The 19,930-nt window shown below is 33.3% G+C and overlaps 3 protein-coding genes across 3 annotated transcripts; 1 reads left to right on the forward strand and 2 right to left on the reverse strand.

The window, feature by feature from the left end:
- Nucleotides 1–245: 245 nt before the first annotated feature.
- Nucleotides 246–7,396, forward strand: LOC114734594 (proline-rich receptor-like protein kinase PERK8). The gene is made up of 10 exons (XM_028922217.1): nt 246–385; nt 533–1,334; nt 1,372–1,924; nt 2,821–3,231; nt 3,403–3,489; nt 3,720–3,790; nt 3,957–4,033; nt 4,789–4,936; nt 5,993–6,154; nt 6,763–7,396. The coding sequence occupies exons 2-10, from the start codon at nt 861–863 to the stop codon at nt 7,015–7,017; spliced, it is 2,238 nt and encodes a 745-aa protein (XP_028778050.1). The 5' UTR covers nt 246–385; nt 533–860; the 3' UTR covers nt 7,018–7,396.
- An 879-nt stretch (nt 7,397–8,275) lies between these two features.
- Nucleotides 8,276–17,653, reverse strand: LOC114734576 (uncharacterized). The gene is made up of 2 exons (XM_028922193.1): nt 17,643–17,653; nt 8,276–8,864 (listed from the first exon to the last, which is right to left on the reverse strand). The coding sequence occupies exon 2, from the start codon at nt 8,854–8,856 to the stop codon at nt 8,404–8,406; it is 453 nt and encodes a 150-aa protein (XP_028778026.1). The 5' UTR covers nt 8,857–8,864; nt 17,643–17,653; the 3' UTR covers nt 8,276–8,403.
- Nucleotides 12,326–17,636, reverse strand: LOC114734575 (protein trichome birefringence-like 19). Its single transcript, XM_028922192.1, has 2 exons — nt 17,120–17,636; nt 12,326–13,416 (listed from the first exon to the last, which is right to left on the reverse strand). Exons 1-2 carry the CDS (start codon nt 17,621–17,623, stop codon nt 12,610–12,612), a joined length of 1,311 nt encoding a protein of 436 aa, XP_028778025.1. The 5' UTR covers nt 17,624–17,636; the 3' UTR covers nt 12,326–12,609.
- Nucleotides 17,654–19,930: the final 2,277 nt, after the last annotated feature.

A 19,930-nucleotide genomic window follows, 5' to 3' on the forward strand; every position in this document is an offset into this window, starting at 1 on the left:
GGGAGTCACAAGGAGTTAAGCACCACTTATGTATGTTACGGTGAGAATCTAGAAGTACTATAATATATTAATGGTATTAATGAGATAATGATTTCTGCGTCTTTTCCATTTACTACAGACAAATTTTTGTTTTTTTCAACGAGAGGTTGAAAGAGAACAGAAGGGATAGAAAAAGAAATCAGCTGTATAATTATTCTTTCAAATTTGTCCAAGCCACTTTTCCTCCGGGGCTGCATGTGAGGGACTGAAGCTGGGTCCTCTGAAGTCGCCCCCACGTTTTCATCTGCGTATCCGGCTGGCTTCTCCTTCTCTTCCCCCATATTCCGCGAATGAAGCTTTTCTGAAGAATTCTCAGCTTCCAAACTGTCGTTCATACACGTCTTTGGTAAAACATTTCTTCATTTTCAGTTTGTTTGTTTGTTCTAAAGTCTGCTTTTTTTTATTCTTGGCGATCTGCTCATTCTGCACTAGGCCTTGACTTTTGGTTCTTAATGGAGAAGATGAGTTACAAATGTGCGTGATAATGCTGCAGGTTTGATTTGTCTTTCTCCCAAAAGTTTCTGCATTTCCTTGAGGATTACACTGGAGTGTTCATAAATTTTCTTCGTAGGGGTTGTGGATATATTGACTTTTATTTACCTCTTCTAACCCACATTTTCCTGAATTCGGTCATCCTGGTCAAGTTGATTGTTAAATTTGTTCATTTCTCTGGGGAAAGCTTGATCTGTATTTTGTGGTTCATTTCCGATCTGGAAGGTCTTGCTTGGCCTAGTGTTTGTTTCTGGGGAGGAACCGTTAATTTTGTAAAGTAGGAATGGAAATATTTTAGTGCATTTTGATCTCTTGGGAAGATTACATTGATGGCTTCTCCTAGTTCTTCCCCTTCTGCTGTTCCACCCACTTCTGCTGATAATTCCCCATCAAATTCTCTCGTATCATCACAGCCTCCCACTTCTAGCCCACCCAGTCAAACCTCTAATACCCCTGCTCCTTCATCTCCTTCTGACGCCGCAACCCCACCTCCTTCCCCATCTCTTTCTCCTCCACCAGCTACACCACCGCCAACTTCATCCCCACCGCCGGCATTGCCACCACCAGCTTCACCCCCGCCTGAAGCATTGCTGCCACCGGCTTCTCCCCCCCCTGAATCATTGTCCCCTCCGGCTTCAACCATGCCTCCAGCATTGCCACCACCATCTTTACCATCTACGCCAAATTCTCCTCCACCAACACCTTCAGCATTGCCACCACCATCACCTCCACCAGCATCTGTTTCCACCCCTCCTCCAGCTCAGAAGTCACCTGCTGCTCCAAATTTATCCCCACCACCTCCAGTAGAGGTTCTCCTCCTCCCCCCAAGGCCTCAAGGAGCCTCCTGCAGCAGATCCGCCTCCCTCTCACCGCAATTCTCCTCCTCCTCCAAAGAATGTCCCAAAATCACCATCCTCCGGTTCCCCTCCTCCACCTCTGGGAAAGCCACCAGAAAGTGCTCCTGTGCTTACACCCCCACCGTCTGTTTCCGACTCTCCTCCTTCTCCTCCTGCAGATGATCCCCCTCAATCTGCAACACCATCACCTTCTCCTCCTTCAGTTCCATCTGCTTCTTCATCCCCACCAACTGTTGCACCTTCTCCTCCAACTAATTCATCTGCAGCTGGGGGCCCAATTTCAGCCCTACCGTCTATTCCAACAGAGAAACCAACTGCAAAACCAACTGATAATACTAGTGTAACTGCAAATGCCCCACCCACACATAGAAAGGGGTTAAATACAGGAGGAGGTGTGGCTATTGGTGCCATAGTTGGCTTTGTTGTCCTCAGCCTTCTTATCATGGCAGTGTGGTTTGTAAAACGAAAGAGGAAGCAAACAGGATCAAAAGTTGGTTATGCTATGACCTCTCCATTTGGCTCATCTCAGAATTCAGGTATTGCATTGTACACTGCCAACGGTCAGCAACTTTCGTCTCCTTGGTTGTTTAAATGTATTCTCTTTCTTCTCAACCTCAACTATTTGTTATTCAGAGTACTACTAGCAGATCTCCTAAACTACATGTAAACATGAATTTTAGATATAAAGATTCTGGTTGCTGCATACTTTAAAACAGAGAAGTTCTAGCTCTGTTGCAGGTTTTTCTTTAGATGAACCAGCAAGACGCTTTAGTAATAATTAAAATTCTAATTATTTATCACCATTAAATACAACTTTTTCTTTTCAAGATGGCAAAACCTATAGCATGGGGATGTGATCCTCTTTATGAAATCTCTATTTTATTGTTTGTCTTCTCGAAATTATGATGCTTGAAAGGGTATATTAACTTGACGTAGTTAGCGATTATCTTCAAAAGGATTAAAAAAAAAAAAAACCTCATCTCTTATCTTTGAGGCCCATTGTCGTATTCTTATATGAGCCCAATCAGTCTTGCAGTCATGTTAATGTGAGTTTTTATCCCTGTTGTTTATAGGTTAATAGTGTCTCTGTGTATTTCTGTAAATTATTGCCATTACCATTTTCTCTCTTTTGAATTCTATCTTGAATGAGCTGCCCTTCTTGAACTTCTCTTACGTGTTGCACTTTATTGGTTGAGTCTTTTGGTTCTATACACCTCTGATAATTTTAAGCAACTATGATAATGAAACTTGATTTTTCTTCTTGTTAGACACTGTCTTTTCTTAACTGGAAATATTTGAAACATATGCTGGTGTTTAAATGACATGCAACTGAGCAGCTGACTTGCCTTTTGTGGTCGCAACTTATTGAGTAAGAATTGAAATTGCAAATGACAACTGGAATGACTTTTCTGAAATTATTATTCTCCTCTAGGTACCATATTCTTGAGGCCACAGTCTCCAGCTCCCTACCATGGTAGTAACTCTGGAAGTGATCTCATGTATTCTCCATCGGAGCCTGGTGGAGTCAGTCAGTCGAGGTCATCATTCATGTATGAAGAACTTGTGCAAGCAACAAATGGGTTTTCAGCACAAAATCTTTTGGGTGAAGGTGGATTTGGTTGTGTCTTCAAAGGTTTGCTCCCTGATGGAAGAGAAATTGCTGTGAAACAGCTCAAAGTTGGTGGTGGGCAAGGGGAACGTGAATTTCAAGCAGAAGTGGAGATTATTAGCCGAGTGCATCATCGCCATCTGGTTTCCTTGGTGGGTTACTGTATATCACAACATCAAAGATTGCTTGTCTATGACTATTTGCCCAACGATACCCTTCATTACCATCTTCATGGTAAGAAATATATCAGGCCAAACATTTTAATGAATGAGTAAATATGGTAACTGCACAAATTTCTGGCTCCAAAAGAGGAGTCCATATGTCAAAAAAATATAATTGATATAGTTCATCTAAGCATACAAGAATTTGATCTAAAATAAAACCTTGGTATATTAAACTTTGCAGGTGAAGACAGGCCAGTTTTGGACTGGGTTACCAGGGTCAAGATTGCTGCTGGTTCAGCTCGTGGAATAGCTTACCTACATGAAGACTGTAAATCGCTTTCTTTTTTTTTTTTTCAATTTTCTATGGTGCATATCGATGCCTTTAACTTCAATTTCTCAATTGAAAATTAAAGCATTTCCATGGTACTACTGCACGAGTTTCTCTATCTTGTGTTGTTGCAGCAAATATTTACATAAACTGTTGATTTTATGCTCCACCTTATATACTGGCTAAGAAGAATATCACACCTTATATAATTTCCTTGTTTTATCTATCAGGCCATCCACGAATTATTCACCGAGACATCAAGTCATCAAACATCCTTCTTGACAACAACTTTGAAGCTCGGGTAAGTTACAATGAAATTATAAAATTGTTAAATTGTTAAGTGACTAAATCTATCTAGTATATTCTCAATGCATTGCCAGCTTAAGCTGTATTGCATATCCAAATTTAAGTTTTGCTTTCTTAATGCATTTTGTTTTTAAGACTGTTTTTGGTGGTTTGACCAACAGGTTTCTGATTTTGGGCTTGCAAAATTAGCCTTGGATTCATACACACATGTAACTACGCGTGTAATGGGAACCTTTGGGTATGTAACATTTGTGTTTATGTTTATAATTTAGTCTTATTGACAGAATCCTATAATTATTCATTTATATTTTATAATTTGCTCTTGTTCATCCTTATTGGAATATGTCTATCGCATCTATTATTAGTGCTTCTAATCATTCTTTTATTACTAAGCACCATTAGTTTTGTCAGTTTGTTGGTAAGAATGTGCGAAAGGAGAAATTGGAGAAGTAGTGGATAATAGTTTTATTATGGTAATCTTATTCCTCTGCAAGAATGATTATTAATCAAATATTAGTGTCGTGGAACCGAAAGAGAGCAAACAAGAAGTCAAGAACACTATAAAGATAACTGAATAGTCATAGTTATTATTGTTCGTAAGAGGGAAGTCACTATTATAAGGACTAGACACCTATTTGTAGCTTGATATGGCCTAAGATAGCTCTAGGACCAACATGTCAAAGCAAACCACATCCGTACAGTCTTCGGTTGAAACCTTAATTGAAGTATAATTCCCAAATCGAAAAATCTAATTAATAAAATCATATAAAGAGGCAAAGAAACATCTACATCAATTGGTTTGTAATCTTGCTAGTATTTATAGTAGCAATGTTATTTTAAAATTTCCCGTGATGCTGGTGGATTTAAATATGAAATTTAAGCCCTTTTGACAAATGGAATGGAGCTTAAATTCATTTCATCTGGAAATTGATATTACTGAACTGTTGGCCCTGCTTTGAGGATATATGATTAACAGAATTAGCTGAATTTCAGGTACATGGCACCGGAGTATGCAACAAGTGGGAAGTTGACTGAAAAATCTGATGTTTATTCTTATGGAGTTGTGCTTTTGGAGCTAATTACAGGTCGGAAGCCTGTAGATGCCTCTCAGCCAGTTGGTGATGAGAGCCTAGTTGAATGGGTAAATTGTATACAAGCATTGCTATGCTGCTGCCGCTTCTTTCTCATAATTATAGCAGAGACGATGCAAGACCATTTGAAAATGGAAGGGGAGGAAGAAAGTGGAGATAAAGGATGGCGGGGGGAGATGGGAAGAAAAAGAATTATTGATATTTTATGCAATCCCTAAGCTCTATAAAAAGCGAACTGATAAGGTTTTATAAAGAACATTGCATGCTTAAAACAGTTAATGAGATAGTAAAGCAGACTATCCCTAATATCATCCTTTCTTCACTAATATCTCATAATTAAAGTGATGGACAAGAAAATCAGCAGAAGAATATGTCCTAAATTATGAGGCTTGATATCTTTCTTGTGAATTCTCATAGTTTTTAGTCAGAGGAGCTTCTGGAGCCTCTGTACTCATAATTCTTGTTCTGCATGTAAATCGTTGTACTCAATCTCTTTCAAATGCTAGACAATCATGAAGAAAACATAACTAAAACGGGAAGAACCATGGCCATACATGTATACCATTACATAGAAGCATGAAGGAATCACCCTTCTGTCCCCAACCCAACCCCCCCCCCCCCAAAAAAAAAAAAAAAAAAAACAGCAAGAAAAATGAAATATTGAAAATTTAAAAAACTTGAGTAGTTTATAAAGGAGTTATCATGTTAAGAGATATTAAGTGCTTAGGAAAGTCTTGTGGGGTTAATTGGTTAAATAACATAGGTATCTGCAGTGGCCCCTAAGTTGTGAGTTTATGTGATTTTGAGTTGTCATAACTCAATAGTGCTGGTATAGAGGTTGAGGGATCAGTGTAGGGTGACTGAGACTTCTAGTAACATTTTGTTTGGGGTCTATTTCTTCTTTCCTCATCCTCTGCTCTCCTTATTTTCTCAACACCTTTACGGCTACTGTTTATATTTGTGGGGGGTAATTATGTTATGACAAACATCATTTATCTAGATATTAAGCGCAATAGGACATCAAATCTTAATATAGTAGCAGTATGACGCTTTCCCTAATTTATCATGAAATTCTATGAATGTCTGAGCTAACTTTTGATTTTCAGGCTCGTCCTTTGCTAAACGAAGTACTTGATAACGAAGACTTTGATATGTTGGTGGATCCAAGGTTAGAGAAGAACTATAATAAGAATGAAATGTTCCGGATGATCGAGGCAGCTGCAGCCTGTGTGCGTCACTCTGCAGCGAAGAGGCCCCGAATGAGTCAGGTAATTTTATTCTTTACCATGAACATTTTCACAAAGAATGTGTTTTTTTTAAAAAAAAAAAATACAAGGAGCGAGGCGACATTAAGTTTTGCAGGGGGGAAAAGTTAAGCCATGAGGCCACGGCAAATTCCTACCAAGGATGTATTTGATGCAATGCCTTCTTGACTAACATCTAGGAATTTAATTGACATTTAAGATATCATTTGTGTTTGGTATGGTATACTAATAACCCAAATGACTTTGTGCGATCCAAGTTTATAGATAGTTTGATCTCATCTCTTTCATTACTATTTTTATATATTAGACAGTTTTGCTTAATTTTTATGAAATCTTGAGGCTTTTTTCCAATTGTCATAACCACAATAATGATTCATCTTAAATACTCCTCTAATCCTACATATAAGACCCATTTTATAGTGTAAAATTTATACTATAAAATGGGTAAGGAGTATTAATGTATCTTATATCGCAATAGTTGAGGTCAAGTGTGGTGTAACAACATGATTGGGAGAGATAATCGACAAGCATGGGGGCAAAAAAAACCTATAGATAATCTGATTTCAGAGATACTAATTGTGCATTCTTCCTGTTTTGCCCTTCATTTCCAGGTTGTGAGAGCTTTAGATTTGATGGATGAACTAGCAGATCTGAATAATGGAATGAAGCCTGGGCAGAGCTCAGTATTTGATTCTGCAGAGCAAAATGAACAAATCAGAATGTTCAGGAGGCTGGCTTTTGGAAGCCAGGATTACAGTAGCAGTTATTTCAACGACTCCCATAGTAGCTGGAGAAGTAGAGATCAGAGCCAACACCACACCACTACTACCTTCTCCCAAAATAGGTCCGGACCATGGAACGTGTAAAGCTTTCATCGCACCGATTTCGATCTTTTTCTGGTACTTCAGAGGAATCTAGCTAGAGAAAGAGATGCAATCCACTATTATCCATCTATTTTTCTCTTACGAATCGGAGCGATCTGGGCTGACATATATAGCTACCTGCTAATGATGACGGTTTCCCAGCGGAGTTGAAGCATCTCTTTGGATTAAGATGATTTATGCACAGCATAACTTCCTTGTTTTCTGTAAATTTCATCTATTATTCTTTTGGCCTTTTGGCTCTGTTTTTGTTCTTCTCCCCTTTTTGACATGGTTTTGTAGCTTTGCTTCGTATTATTTTTTTATTTGATATATTTTATCACATGATCATATGATTCTTACTATACATTTCTTCATTAGTCCAGATCGCATGCCCCGCTATTGGACTGTGTCCCCTTATAGTTTGGTGTTAATAGTAACATATAATGAAGTCTTTCACCAAATGTAAAATAACAAAAGGAATTACAGATTAATTTTATGAAATAATTATGAAAAAAAATATTAGAGCTGAAGATTTTTATTATACAATATAGCGTAATGCAAAAATGTCAGCAACTTTATGGACGGTGTATGGCTTGAGATGCGTACGTAAAGCACGCAATTATGTTTTTTCCCCCCCAAATGTAAAACAAATGAAAATGTCCACTTATTGTTTGAACAATATCTAGTTGATATTAGTGTGTGCGTGTGAATTTTATTTGGGGAAAATAACATGTAAAAAGAAGTTAAAAATTACAAGAGGTTAAAATCTTAAAAGAAAAGGCGATGTTTGATTTAGTATTTTACAAATGTAGCCAAATTACTAAAATTTCTTTGTATCAGATTTTCTAAAAATAAAAAAAGTTAATAAATTTGCTATTATTAGTATATTTCTTGTCATTGTTTGTTTAACACTTATTATTATCATTTCACAACTTATTAATAAATAAATTATCATTACTAATATATTTTTTTGTTATTTGCTGTTTAATTATGGTCATTATCTATTCATAACTTTTTAATAAATTTTTTGATACCAAGGCATTTTTGTATCAAACCCTTGCTAATATATAATTAGCAAGGATATTTTAAAAAAAAATAATATAAAATTATTATAAATAACTAGCTCAACAAATTTTTTTAATTTACTCAAATAAGTTAATTAGTTCTTATATTAAATATTAGAAGCAGTACTTTAGAAACATTTTTTTCTTTTGCCGACACTTTAGAAACAAAATTTCGCGTATGGCACAAAAAAAAAACCTACTAATAAAATATTTTTTAATTTAATTTTATTATTTATACAAGCAAAAACTTAAGCAGACCGACTTTTTTAAGGGCTGGACAAAAATATTTAAAAAAAAAAAAAAAACTCTCAACACTCTTCAGTCTTCATCCCTTGGTTGACTTGTTCTTCTTCAATGGAGTCTCCGGTGCCGAAGCACGCGGCGTGCGCGAGGGGAAGTAGCGTCCCAGAAGCCACGCCATGGCGACGGCGACGACAGCCCCAAATCCGCAAACGGCAAACAAACCCACAGCCAAAACCGACAGAGCCACGGCGGCCGGCAACCATATGGGGCTTGACGCGATGATCAACACCCAAAGGATAGTCACACCCGCAACACTCCCGGCGACGATCAGGCCGACGAGCGCGAGCAGCTCAGCTGTGGAGATCAGAGAGCGACGGAAAGGAAATGAAACAGGGATGGGGAACGTGAAGACCTCTAGGAGCTTGGATGGGCTGTGAAGTTGCCCTAGAATGAAGGTGATGGGGTTGTTCATGGCTGTGGAAAGGACCTTTGAACGGTCTATCTGAGGAATTAGTGATGATGTCTGTGACTCCATGATAGAGAAGAGTTCGAATCCTCTCTCTCTCTCTCTATATGGGGTTTCTGTGGAAAGTGAAGCGGTTTCGATGATGAATTTGGGAGGACAGAAATGGAGTTTATTGGCTTTGGACTTTTGTTTTTTTTTGGGTTTAGGTTTAGAATGAGCAGATACTGTTATGGAAGAAAATAATAAAGGACGGATTTTATACTAATTGTGTGGTTTCTCTTCGCCCAAAGGAATATTCTTTGGTTCGGAGACGTGTGAGTGTGCGCGCGCGCGTGCAAAGAGAGAGCCGTGGGATTTATACATTTTGGAATATAGTAATGCTTTCGCTTTGGGTTAAAGAAATCTACATAGGCTGATCAGAGAGACGTGGGACAGAGATTAACAAAGTATTTGAATAGAATCAAAACTATAATTTTAAAAAGATTTTTATAATATATGAAATAAATGTGTGAAAGAATTTATTTTAATATATAAAAAATATTTTTGAAAAATACTTTTTAGGATGTCTAAACGCTCCTGAGATTAAATAAATTCTTACCATACTTCTTACTAAAAGTTGCTTGGTTCTATGGTACATGTATGGGTTTTTTTACTAATACTCGATAAACAGTAAAAAAAATTTTTCCAAATATTACGTGGTGGAAATTATTTCCTCAAATGCTATATTGTTCAAGACTTGAACAGCTTTTAAAGTTTATTTAAGCAAAAACGAGTTTTTCAATAATTATCATTTTCCGTGTAACTAAATTTTAACTTGATATGAATAACTTCTAAACTTTATCACTTCTTGAACAATTTTTTTTATAATTTCTCACTACACACTGATCCCCTAAAATAATTTTAAAAAGATTTGATTATCACTTAAATAATGATAATAAGTAATGATTAAGTTTTAAAAAATTAACAATAAATAATGATTAAATTGATATGAACAAAAAAAAAATTAATTCACCTTACAAATAAAATGTTTTAGTACTTCTTGCCCATAAAACAAGACTCTTAGTATCATGTCTTGCTCTCCTCCACATATGTTATGTTTGTATATTCACTTTTTTTTTTAATTTAATCGAATATCTCATTTGTCTACATAGTTGGTGTAGTGGTCTCATACTGAAAAAAGTGAAGTTGTCCTACATAGTAAGTCCCACACTGAACTCGTTGTTGATGAGAAAGAGTTATTCAATCTTTAACGCAAGATCCACTAAATTCATTCTTAGCAAGAATGCGTTTTTCATGAATAATTTAAACTCGAACAGTACCTGAATAATTTTAAAATGTAACATCTCCATAAATATTTTTTATGCCATAACATTTGAGTAAAATAAATTACTATTTAAAGTATATAAATAAAAAATCCAAAGAACCACGATTAGCTATTAAATAATGTTTTTTGAAGTTGATAGTTAAAAGAGAATTTTTATTTCGGATTTTATAGCATTAAGGTAATTTTCTTAAATAGGAAAAAAATAAAAATATTTTGAACGGTCCAAATACCGGTGATTATTATTTTGATGTAAAAACAGTAAGTTATAGATGGGCTGACATAACTTAATAATAAATTTAAGAAATTTGGTCATAAAAAGTTGAAAACATATTACAAATCAATCCATTATAAATTTAGAAGTTTCGTGAATCTTAAATATTTTGTGAAAATTAGAAAACTAAGTCATAAAAAAACAAAATATTAGTTATAATAAATTATAAAATAATTTTAAATTTTAATTAAGAAAATAGAAATTATAACGTAAATTGTAAAAACTCAGTTGAAAATTATTAATAGCTCAACTAGGGGACTTAAAAAATTAACTAACTAATATAATGCATAATTTATATATAAATAATATTTTGATTTTTTATATTTAAATCCTTTAGTTTTTACATCTTATACTTGCGCAATCAATTTGTTTAGTTGAGTGAGGTGGTCTATCAAATGAAGCATTTGTTATCTCCAGTAATCAATTCTTTAAGTTAAATCACATTGATTTGATTTAAATATATATATGCCAACTACTAACGAGGGATGGCGGGTTGGGTTTCGTGAAAGGAGCTATTTCCCCACAGCATGATAAATTAAGGTTTGAATCCCTTGTATGCCAACTACGCAGATAAATGAGACATTTGATCAAATTCAAAAAGTAAATATACAATAACCACCACAACATATGCATAGGAGAATAAGATGTGCTACTAGAAGTCTTTATTTGTAAGGTAAATTAATTTTTATTTTTTGTTCATATCAATTTAATCATTATTTATTGTTAATTTTTTAAAACCTAATTATTATCATTATTTAAGTGATAATCAAATCTTTTTAAAATTATTTTAGAGAATCAGTGTGTGGTGAGAGATTACAAAGAAATTGTTCCAGAAGTGGTGAAGTTTAGAAGTTGTTCAGACTAAGATGAAGTTCAGTTACACAGAAAATGGTGATTGTTGAAGAACTCGTTCTTACTTAAATGAACTTGTTCAAGCCTTGAACAACTTTGACTATAGCATTTGGGAAATAATTCCCACCATGTAGTATTTGGGGAATTTTTTTAGTGTTTATCAGGTATTAGTAAAAAAAACCATACACGCATATACACACTACCTCTTATATACTACTCCTGATCTTAATATAAGATTTTTTAACTAACTTAAAGAGATTAAGAAAGTTAGTAAATTATTTAATATAATATATATCATATGATCTCTCTAAAATATTTACTTAGATCATTAAATTATATATCAATATAAGTAAAGCAAATTAGTTTGAATAAAAACAATAAATATAAATATTTTAAAATAACTTAGTAACTTTTTAAATTTTTTAAAATTAATTAAATAGATATTATAGAGGTAGTGTAAAATTAATCTCAATCTCTCTTTGTATTTGAAGTTTAACTGTTTTAGCGGCATCGGAAAACTCACTGAATTAAATATAGACACAGGCGTGCCATATATTACTTATCATATTTTTTAATGGAATAATGTATAATTTTACTTTTAACTTATTATTATAGTAGATTTTTATTTTCTTAAAAATGTATATATTAAATAAAAATAAAATTTAAAATTTAAAATTTAAATTTTTTCTTAATTTCTTTAAAACATGTTAGATGAATCTTGGAGTTAAAAATTCCATTGTGTTATAAAATTTGTCCAACATAGATGTTCTCACCTATTTTTAATTAAGGAAAATTATGCAAGCATTTTTGTAAATTTCTAAAACACTTTAAAATGGATTTCCTATGTGGACTTCCATATAAATCATGTTTTATTTCACTAAACAAAATATTTAATACTGGTGAATTGGTTAATTTATTTTAAGTTTATAAGTCCCGCCAATTTATGTGATTTAAGGAAAAACACTCAATATATATGTGACTCTTTTTTTTTTTTCTTTTTTCTTTTTTGGACTCAGAAGTTAAAGGGACATCAAATCACTTCTAAACCCAATCCAACTACATAAAATGCTAACACTTTACATATCTTCGGCTTTAAAAAAAGTTTGTCTTTAATAAGATGGTAACCATTCACATGTTACATTTTCATTAAGACAAATAAATAACAATAAATAACCCTAAAAATCAACTTCTTTACTTGATCATTTTTTAATCTACTGAAAGCAATTCTGCTCAAAACACTATCAGACATATGGCTACATCTTTCAATAACAATTCGAATCCTGATTTACCACCTTGTGATGAAACTAACCGTTTCCATTAAAATTTAGCTCACCTTATCTTTAAAAATCTATAAATAATAATTTATGTGACAAGCTCAATTTGTGTTAGGATGAAGCCTCTCTCGAGCAGATCTAACACCCTCCATCTTCAACATCTCAAGCAGGATATCACTCCACGTGTCAATGGGCCCAGGCAAGCACCAATGAACGCAATCATTGTACAAAGTCACATTCTCATTAGCTCTATGTCCATACCTACTTGGATGCCCATCAGGTCTCATCAACATCGCCTGTGTCGTATCAAAAACCCTAAATTTCAAACCTTTCTTCCTCGCTTCTTTCATGGCGCTCTTAAACTCCTCCATTTGTATCATATAAAACTCCGAGTTCATTCCCTCCAACTGTACCTCATTGCTCTTAAATGGCTTCGTCCTCACACAATTTCCACCTTCGTTCCACAGTCCATTTTCAAAGTGTGATGGCGCAAAAGTTCTCAGAAACGTAATGCCTTTGAAGTTTTCTGTGTTTATGATCGTTCGGAAGGCGGTTCGGAAGGCTTTCCGGTAACCGTAGTACATGGTTAGGTCGGGGACGTTGGGGAGGAGGCAGTAATGGCAGCCCACGACGGTTTGTTTCTCGTAGAAGACCATGGACCTCATGAACCAGTGGCCGCCGTTGAGGATGATGTAGTCGAAGCTGGCGATTTCTGCGGCCCACCTTTCATCCGGCTCGTCGAGGTAGAGGTTGTAGATGCCGGAGTTCGTCGGACCGCCGGCGTCGGCCTCTTTGGATCTGACTAGATGCGGCGTCCAGAAGGTGGCCATGGTGAAGTTGTAGCTAGGGTACCTCCAACGCTTGAAATAGTCGTCTTGGGTCAATGATACATCTATTGGCCATTCTGCCTGAAAATTTAAGACCAAGGTTTAATAATATTAGTTATGATCATAATATGAATTAGAATGCATTAGCTAAAGAAAGTAAACTAAATCTTTAATTATATAATCATAACAATGGTGAAAGACTTAAAAAAAAAAAAAAGTACGAGTATGTATGAGATTGATTTTTTCTTTCAATTATAATTATTTATATTTTTTGTCTCTTCACAACTGTCATATATTTATGATTATAAACCTAATTAGGTGCCAAAGTCAAGACCTAGATCTTTTCGTTTACTTATTAATTGGGTGCATATAATACCCCTAAGAAACAGAAAAGTAATAATTTTATTAATATTTTGTATAATTACTTTTCCATTATAAAAGTGTCAATAGCATTTATGACTATAAAATATGTGTTTGATTTTAGAAGAGTTCTTAATGATATTCTTTGGGAAAGATAAACATCATGAGTAATTCAATTAAACCTACTCTTTTTTTTTTTGAAAAATTATTTTATAGCCACCTATAATTTTTCTCAAATTTTAATTTGGTATAAAACACTTTAATTTTACTTTATCAGCAACATCAGCCTTTGTAATTTTCCTGTTAGTACTATAACAAAGTAAAATTATAGCGTTTAATTAAGGGGAAAAAACACACATATACAAATTAAAAATTGCAAAAAACTATAAATAACTGCAAAAATGATTTTCTCTTTTTTGGGAGAAAATGACAGAAAATTAGGTTCGTTTCCTAGATTTTAACTACATTTAATTTGTGAACAACACCACAATTTTTAGGAATTTCTGATATGAGAATATGCAATAATTTTCATGTTGCCCCCCCTTTTTCCAACAATTAATCCTACTCTTATTGTAATATTTTTTTTAATCTTAATTTAATTTCCTGGCTAGTGAAAAGAAACACAGCATGTTACGGTGAAGGAATTCTAAGGATCCAGCTAATATATAACTGCATATATTATTTGTAAGCTAAGAGAACTTTTAGGCAAGAAACAGAAAGTGGTATTAATAATAATGCATTACAGCAATAGGGCACAATAATTCATAATCATGGTGGCTTTTCATACACGTCATCTCAATTTAAATATTCTAGAGGCCCCATCATATCTATCTTTTTGGTTTCCATGAGCTTCTAAGAATTCAAACCTAACATTCAAATGCTCAATAATAAAACTATATTTTTCTTCTCTTCAATAAATTCACTTAATACTAATAATAACTATACAAGAACAAACTATATGGCTTGTGCTGTGTTTTTTAAATGCATATTTGTTTGAAACTATAATAATGTTAAGGGCATTACAGTACTTGATTGTTTCATCCATATCATTCAATAAAGACATTACAGTAATTACATTGTTTTTATCATTTAGTCCATTGGATTTTCAATAATAATTAACCATTGGAAATCATAAAAGGCCCTATAAATCATTATAGTTTCTATTCTTATAGTAGCCACTCTTTTTTTTTTTTTGGACTCACTTATAGTAGCCACTCTAAACCATCAACAAATACTCAACATCTAAGGACACAGTTTGCCACATAATTTAATTATGCAGATATTAACAAAAGACCTAACCGTATGCAAGTTGATATAATAATATTGTCAAACTCAAAGAAACTTAATATACCAATTTGATAATTATTATTAGTATTGTTACTTCTTAAAACCTTTAGAATTTGACTCTACTCACTGTTTTTGGAGTTCGTCAGGGGTGGGCAGATCCTTTTCTAAAAGTTTTTGTCTTGGAAATTTGAACCCGTTATGTTATTATGGGTCTATTTGGGATAATAGTAAAAATATCTTATAAACACGTTTTACAAATCGAGATAAAACTTTTCTCATATACTTGTTTCGTATTCTGTAAATCACAATTAAAAAGTTACTTATAAACTATTTTAAACAGGCCCTAAGGTAACCGTGGTTGTGGGTGATATTGATATTGCTATTATTAACTAATTTTTAATTTAATTACATCACTTATCACATGTGCATTTGCTATTAATTTACCAAAACTGGATGAAATCAATCTGTATTAGGGGGGGGGGGAGTCCTCTAGATCAGAAGGCGAATAGAATGAAAAGAACAATCAATATGACACATAACAAACAAAATATTAATGAATAATGAAGCAAACCCCCTTTCCGACCTAAGAATGCAAGCACGCATGCGCACATACACATATCTCTTTCCAGAAATTGAGAACTAAACCAAAGAAAAAAAAACAAAGCAAAAATAAGAAAAGCAAAATGCGGCTGGGTTATTATAATAATAATAATAATAATAATAATAATAATAATAAGTGGGGTTGATAAAGTTTCATGTGGCCAGTTAGGGAATTGGAAGACATAAAGTAGAGACTGCAATTTGGATGCGTTTGGCAGAATGGGCAGACCAAGATTCTTTGGCATCTTAGGATTCTTTTCTTCATCTTATGTGCTTCTTTGCATGTTACTCCCATTTTCATCGTTCATTAATTATTAATCACCTAATCCTTGAATTTCACAATGGCTTAGCTCAACTAACTAGGAGTTGGTGAGATTATTAATTATAGAGATAAGATCCAAGAAACCAGTGGAGCCTATGTTAAAGCTAAATTTGCATTTGAGTGCCCTAATTTATGAAATTTAATCACATTAACCAATATGACAAACCTTATATTGGTTAGTCTACATTTTTTTCTAGTTTTTGTTTCAAGCCATATGTCTAAACACATTCTATTAAATAAGAAATGAGTTGTATTATTTATATATGAGATATATAAATAATGAAGCTTTTAGAAATTTTATATTTCATACTAATAATTAGATATATTTGGGATCATGAACCTATGGTATGATTAGTATGCAACTATGTATCCATCACGAAGATATAAACTTCCCTGATAAGCTGGTCAGAGGAATAACTTCATTGGCAAGGATAATGATGAGAAATCATAACTTTTTTGCACCTTGGCAGATTTTGTAAGCTATAAGTTCAATCACACACACACACACACACAAGTAAAAGGAAAAGTTCTTTAGGTAATAATTAGGGTCATTTTGGCTCTACACTTTGAGTAAAGATGTGTAGAATCAGACACACACACTTGACGTTCCGACCAAGCAATACTTTAAAGGGGGGAAAATAAAAGATAAACCACCTTTAAAATAATTTGATAATCTCAAAAACAAAACTGAGATGAATTAATAATGCGTGCGTTTTTTTTATTTTGACTAAAAATTTAGTTCTAGTCCTCACTAAATATATTTAAACTTACTATTTACTTTTCTTAATTATATTAAATTTTTTAAAACTTAATTAGCCGTCAATTATTCAAAAGTCTGGCAACACCATTATTTTCTATTCCATATCCTTGTTTAAAATCTAACACTAAACCTATATACCTAACTTGCTTTATTTAATATACCTAAGATTCACTGCCCAAATATAAAAATACTCCGAGATTTGACATTAAATTTTGGACAGAGATATGAGATGGGAAAAGACACCATATGCCTAATATTTTACTAATTAAAATCTCACCCATTTATAGTTATTAATACAATTTAGCTTCCAAACCATATCACATATCAAAATTAAGTATATTTCCCACAAATTAATAAATTATAATTTAACAAAATCAGTAATAACAATTAGTTACTATAGAGTAACAAACACCTAAAAAACTGGTAATCTTAAGGGCGAAGAAGAATTTACTAACCCTTGAAAGTAGGCAAATCATGGACTGCATCTGGTTCCTTCCAATGGAATCTCCAACGAAAGCCATAGTTTTGCCTCTCACAATCTCCAGAAACTGAAAGGGATTGAAGATGGGAAGGTCACAGCCATTGGGTTTCCATCTCCATTTCTGGAACTCAGAGTCTGGTCTTCCGTACTTCATACAGTTCTGGTGTTCATGGATGGCCCAGCACGTGGTGTTCTTGTAATATGGAGCCTTAGGGTTCGGAACCCACTCGCCGGTGAAGAGATCGCACATGGTTATGGAGGTCGACGGCAGACTCGTCGACTCGTTCAGATCATCAAATGCAGAAGATGAAGGAGAAGATGAAGATGAAGAAGAAGAATGGTGATATCGGAAGAGAGGGTTTGATAAAGGAGAGATTGTGAATAGAAGAATGGCTAAAACTGCGAGTAATGTTACTTTTGGGATCATTTGCTTTGGACTGTTCTTCCCAAACAGAAGCTCCATGAATTGGAACTTCATCTTTGAGACACAGAGATCAGAGAGAGAGAGAGAGAGAAGAGGGAAGAGAATCAATGAGGTTATCTTAGATCTGTTAATATATAATGTGTGTTTTTTGAGATGAGATGGATTCATTTAATAATATTTTTCAGTGTTTTTGGATGATGATTAGTACAAACCATGGACTGATTTAATTTTTATATTAATAAGCATTTCCTAATCATTAATTAACTCAAGGTAAATGCCGATTTTTTAGGGGGAAAAAAAGACTGGTTTACTAATGATGGGTGTCTTCAAAATTCGGCTAAAATATCATTAGCCATCATACTTATTTAAGTTAATAAAATTAAAGTTAAGTAGTTCTAGGGATATTGAGATTTTTTTTTTTTACTTAGAATATGTATGTATTCATATAATTTGTGAACAATAAGAGTCTCTTTATGAGTTTTATAATTGATATTGATTATCATCTATAATGATAAAGGATTAATTGATAATGTTTTCTTGGCCAAGTTTAATTAGCATATTGATTTGACAATTAAATTGCTTATCAATGCATTAATTGATTAACTTTGGATATTGAAATCATATAAAAAAATTTCTTTTATATATATATTTATATGAAGGATTTGAATAATTGGGAGGCACGTGACGCATCTCATGAATGCTTTTGCTTTGATCTGATCTCTCACATCCATTTCCTCAAGACCTCGTGCAATGTTTTGGGGGGTTTCAAAGTGGTAATATTTTAATTTTGTGAAACCCAAATATTATTTAATTGATCAAAGTTGGACTTTCCTTTTCAGTTCATTCCAATATTACTAATTAATTTGGATGTCTTTGCATGGATGCAAAATATCACATAATTAATGGGAAAAAGGCTGTAAAAATTATTACAATTATACATGCTTATTTCATATGGTTATTTACATTTATCAAATTAAAAGTTTAGGTGCGCATTTTTGGTGAAAATGTCAATTATTCATTAAAAACCCTACGTGCCAAAAGGAAAATAAATTAGGCTGCGTGCTTGCATTTATATGGCTCCTCAAATGCTGCGTTTTTTTTTTCCTTGATAGCGACAAAGTTAAAAAAATAGATTTTTAAATAAATTTAATACGTTAATTGTTCTTCCTTAAATGAAGTCACTGGTAATAAGCAGTGAAGTGATATTTTCCATCATTTAAAAGGAGAAAGGGGAGCACACCTCCTTAATTATGCTTATTTCAGCTTAAAATATTTAGAGCTTTAATTTTTTTATCACTTATCAGGTTCTAAATATAGGACTTATTTGTAGTTTTATTTTATACTGTAAAATGGATTCTATATTTAGAACTAGGAAAATTTATACACTACAAAATGAGTCTTAAGATCATAGGGGTATCTACAAAATAATCATTAAAGGTGGGCTTCCAACTTCTCACTAAAACAAAGTGCTTAATTTAATAGAAAATGGTTGTACCTATTTATGAAATATTATAATCTAATTATAAGTCTGCATGGAAAAAAAATGACACATGGTTATATATGATTGAAGAATTTGACATAATGGATATAAGAAATTTCATTTAATTATTTTCCTTTAATTAACTCACTTATACTATACTAACTCCGGTCCTTAATATAAGAACAAATTGATTAATTTTAGTAGATTAATAAAATTGGCTAAGTTAGTTATTTGTAATAGATAGATATTGTCTTTCATAAAATACCCTTACTAATCAAGTATCATTTGATGAAATATTTAATATGTGAATTAATACAAGAACTATCTTGAAAAGAATGGATAAGTATGAGAGATAAAGTGAATTGAAATTTTAAATTTTAAATTAAATTAAAAGTTAAACTAGTTTTTACATTAAGAACCGGAGATAGTACCTTTTTTTTTTGGGCCTCATCAAAGATATGATAGTGAGAGTTATGGGCTAGCGTTTGGTATAGTTGGGCCTCTAACAGAGTAGGATCCAATTACTCTTGGGCCTGTTGTCATATGGCATGATAAGGGGAAGAAGTTTTAACTTCAAATCAATGCTCAGAGAACCCAGCTATTAAGAGAGTGTTTAGATAGAAACCAAACCATGATTTTAGAAGCGCTTTTGTAGTTTACAAAGTAAATATATGGAGGAGTTTGCTTCGTTTTGTGGAAAAGTGCTTCTGAAACTATGGTTTGGAGGTTGCCAAACACCCCCTAAATCAATGAAGACATGGATTTAAATTAATGGTTAGACTAACAACCAATAGGATTGAGTCTAGCAGAAAAGACTAGACTCTTATAATATAGTAAATTAAGATTTTAATTTTTGCTGGAAGAGTTACCCACATTTAGTA

Source organism: Neltuma alba, unplaced genomic scaffold (assembly GCF_004799145.2).
Source record: "Neltuma alba isolate B1F8T4 unplaced genomic scaffold, ASM479914v2 tig00013118_pilon, whole genome shotgun sequence".
In the NCBI taxonomy this organism is placed as follows: Eukaryota; Viridiplantae; Streptophyta; class Magnoliopsida; order Fabales; family Fabaceae; genus Neltuma; species Neltuma alba.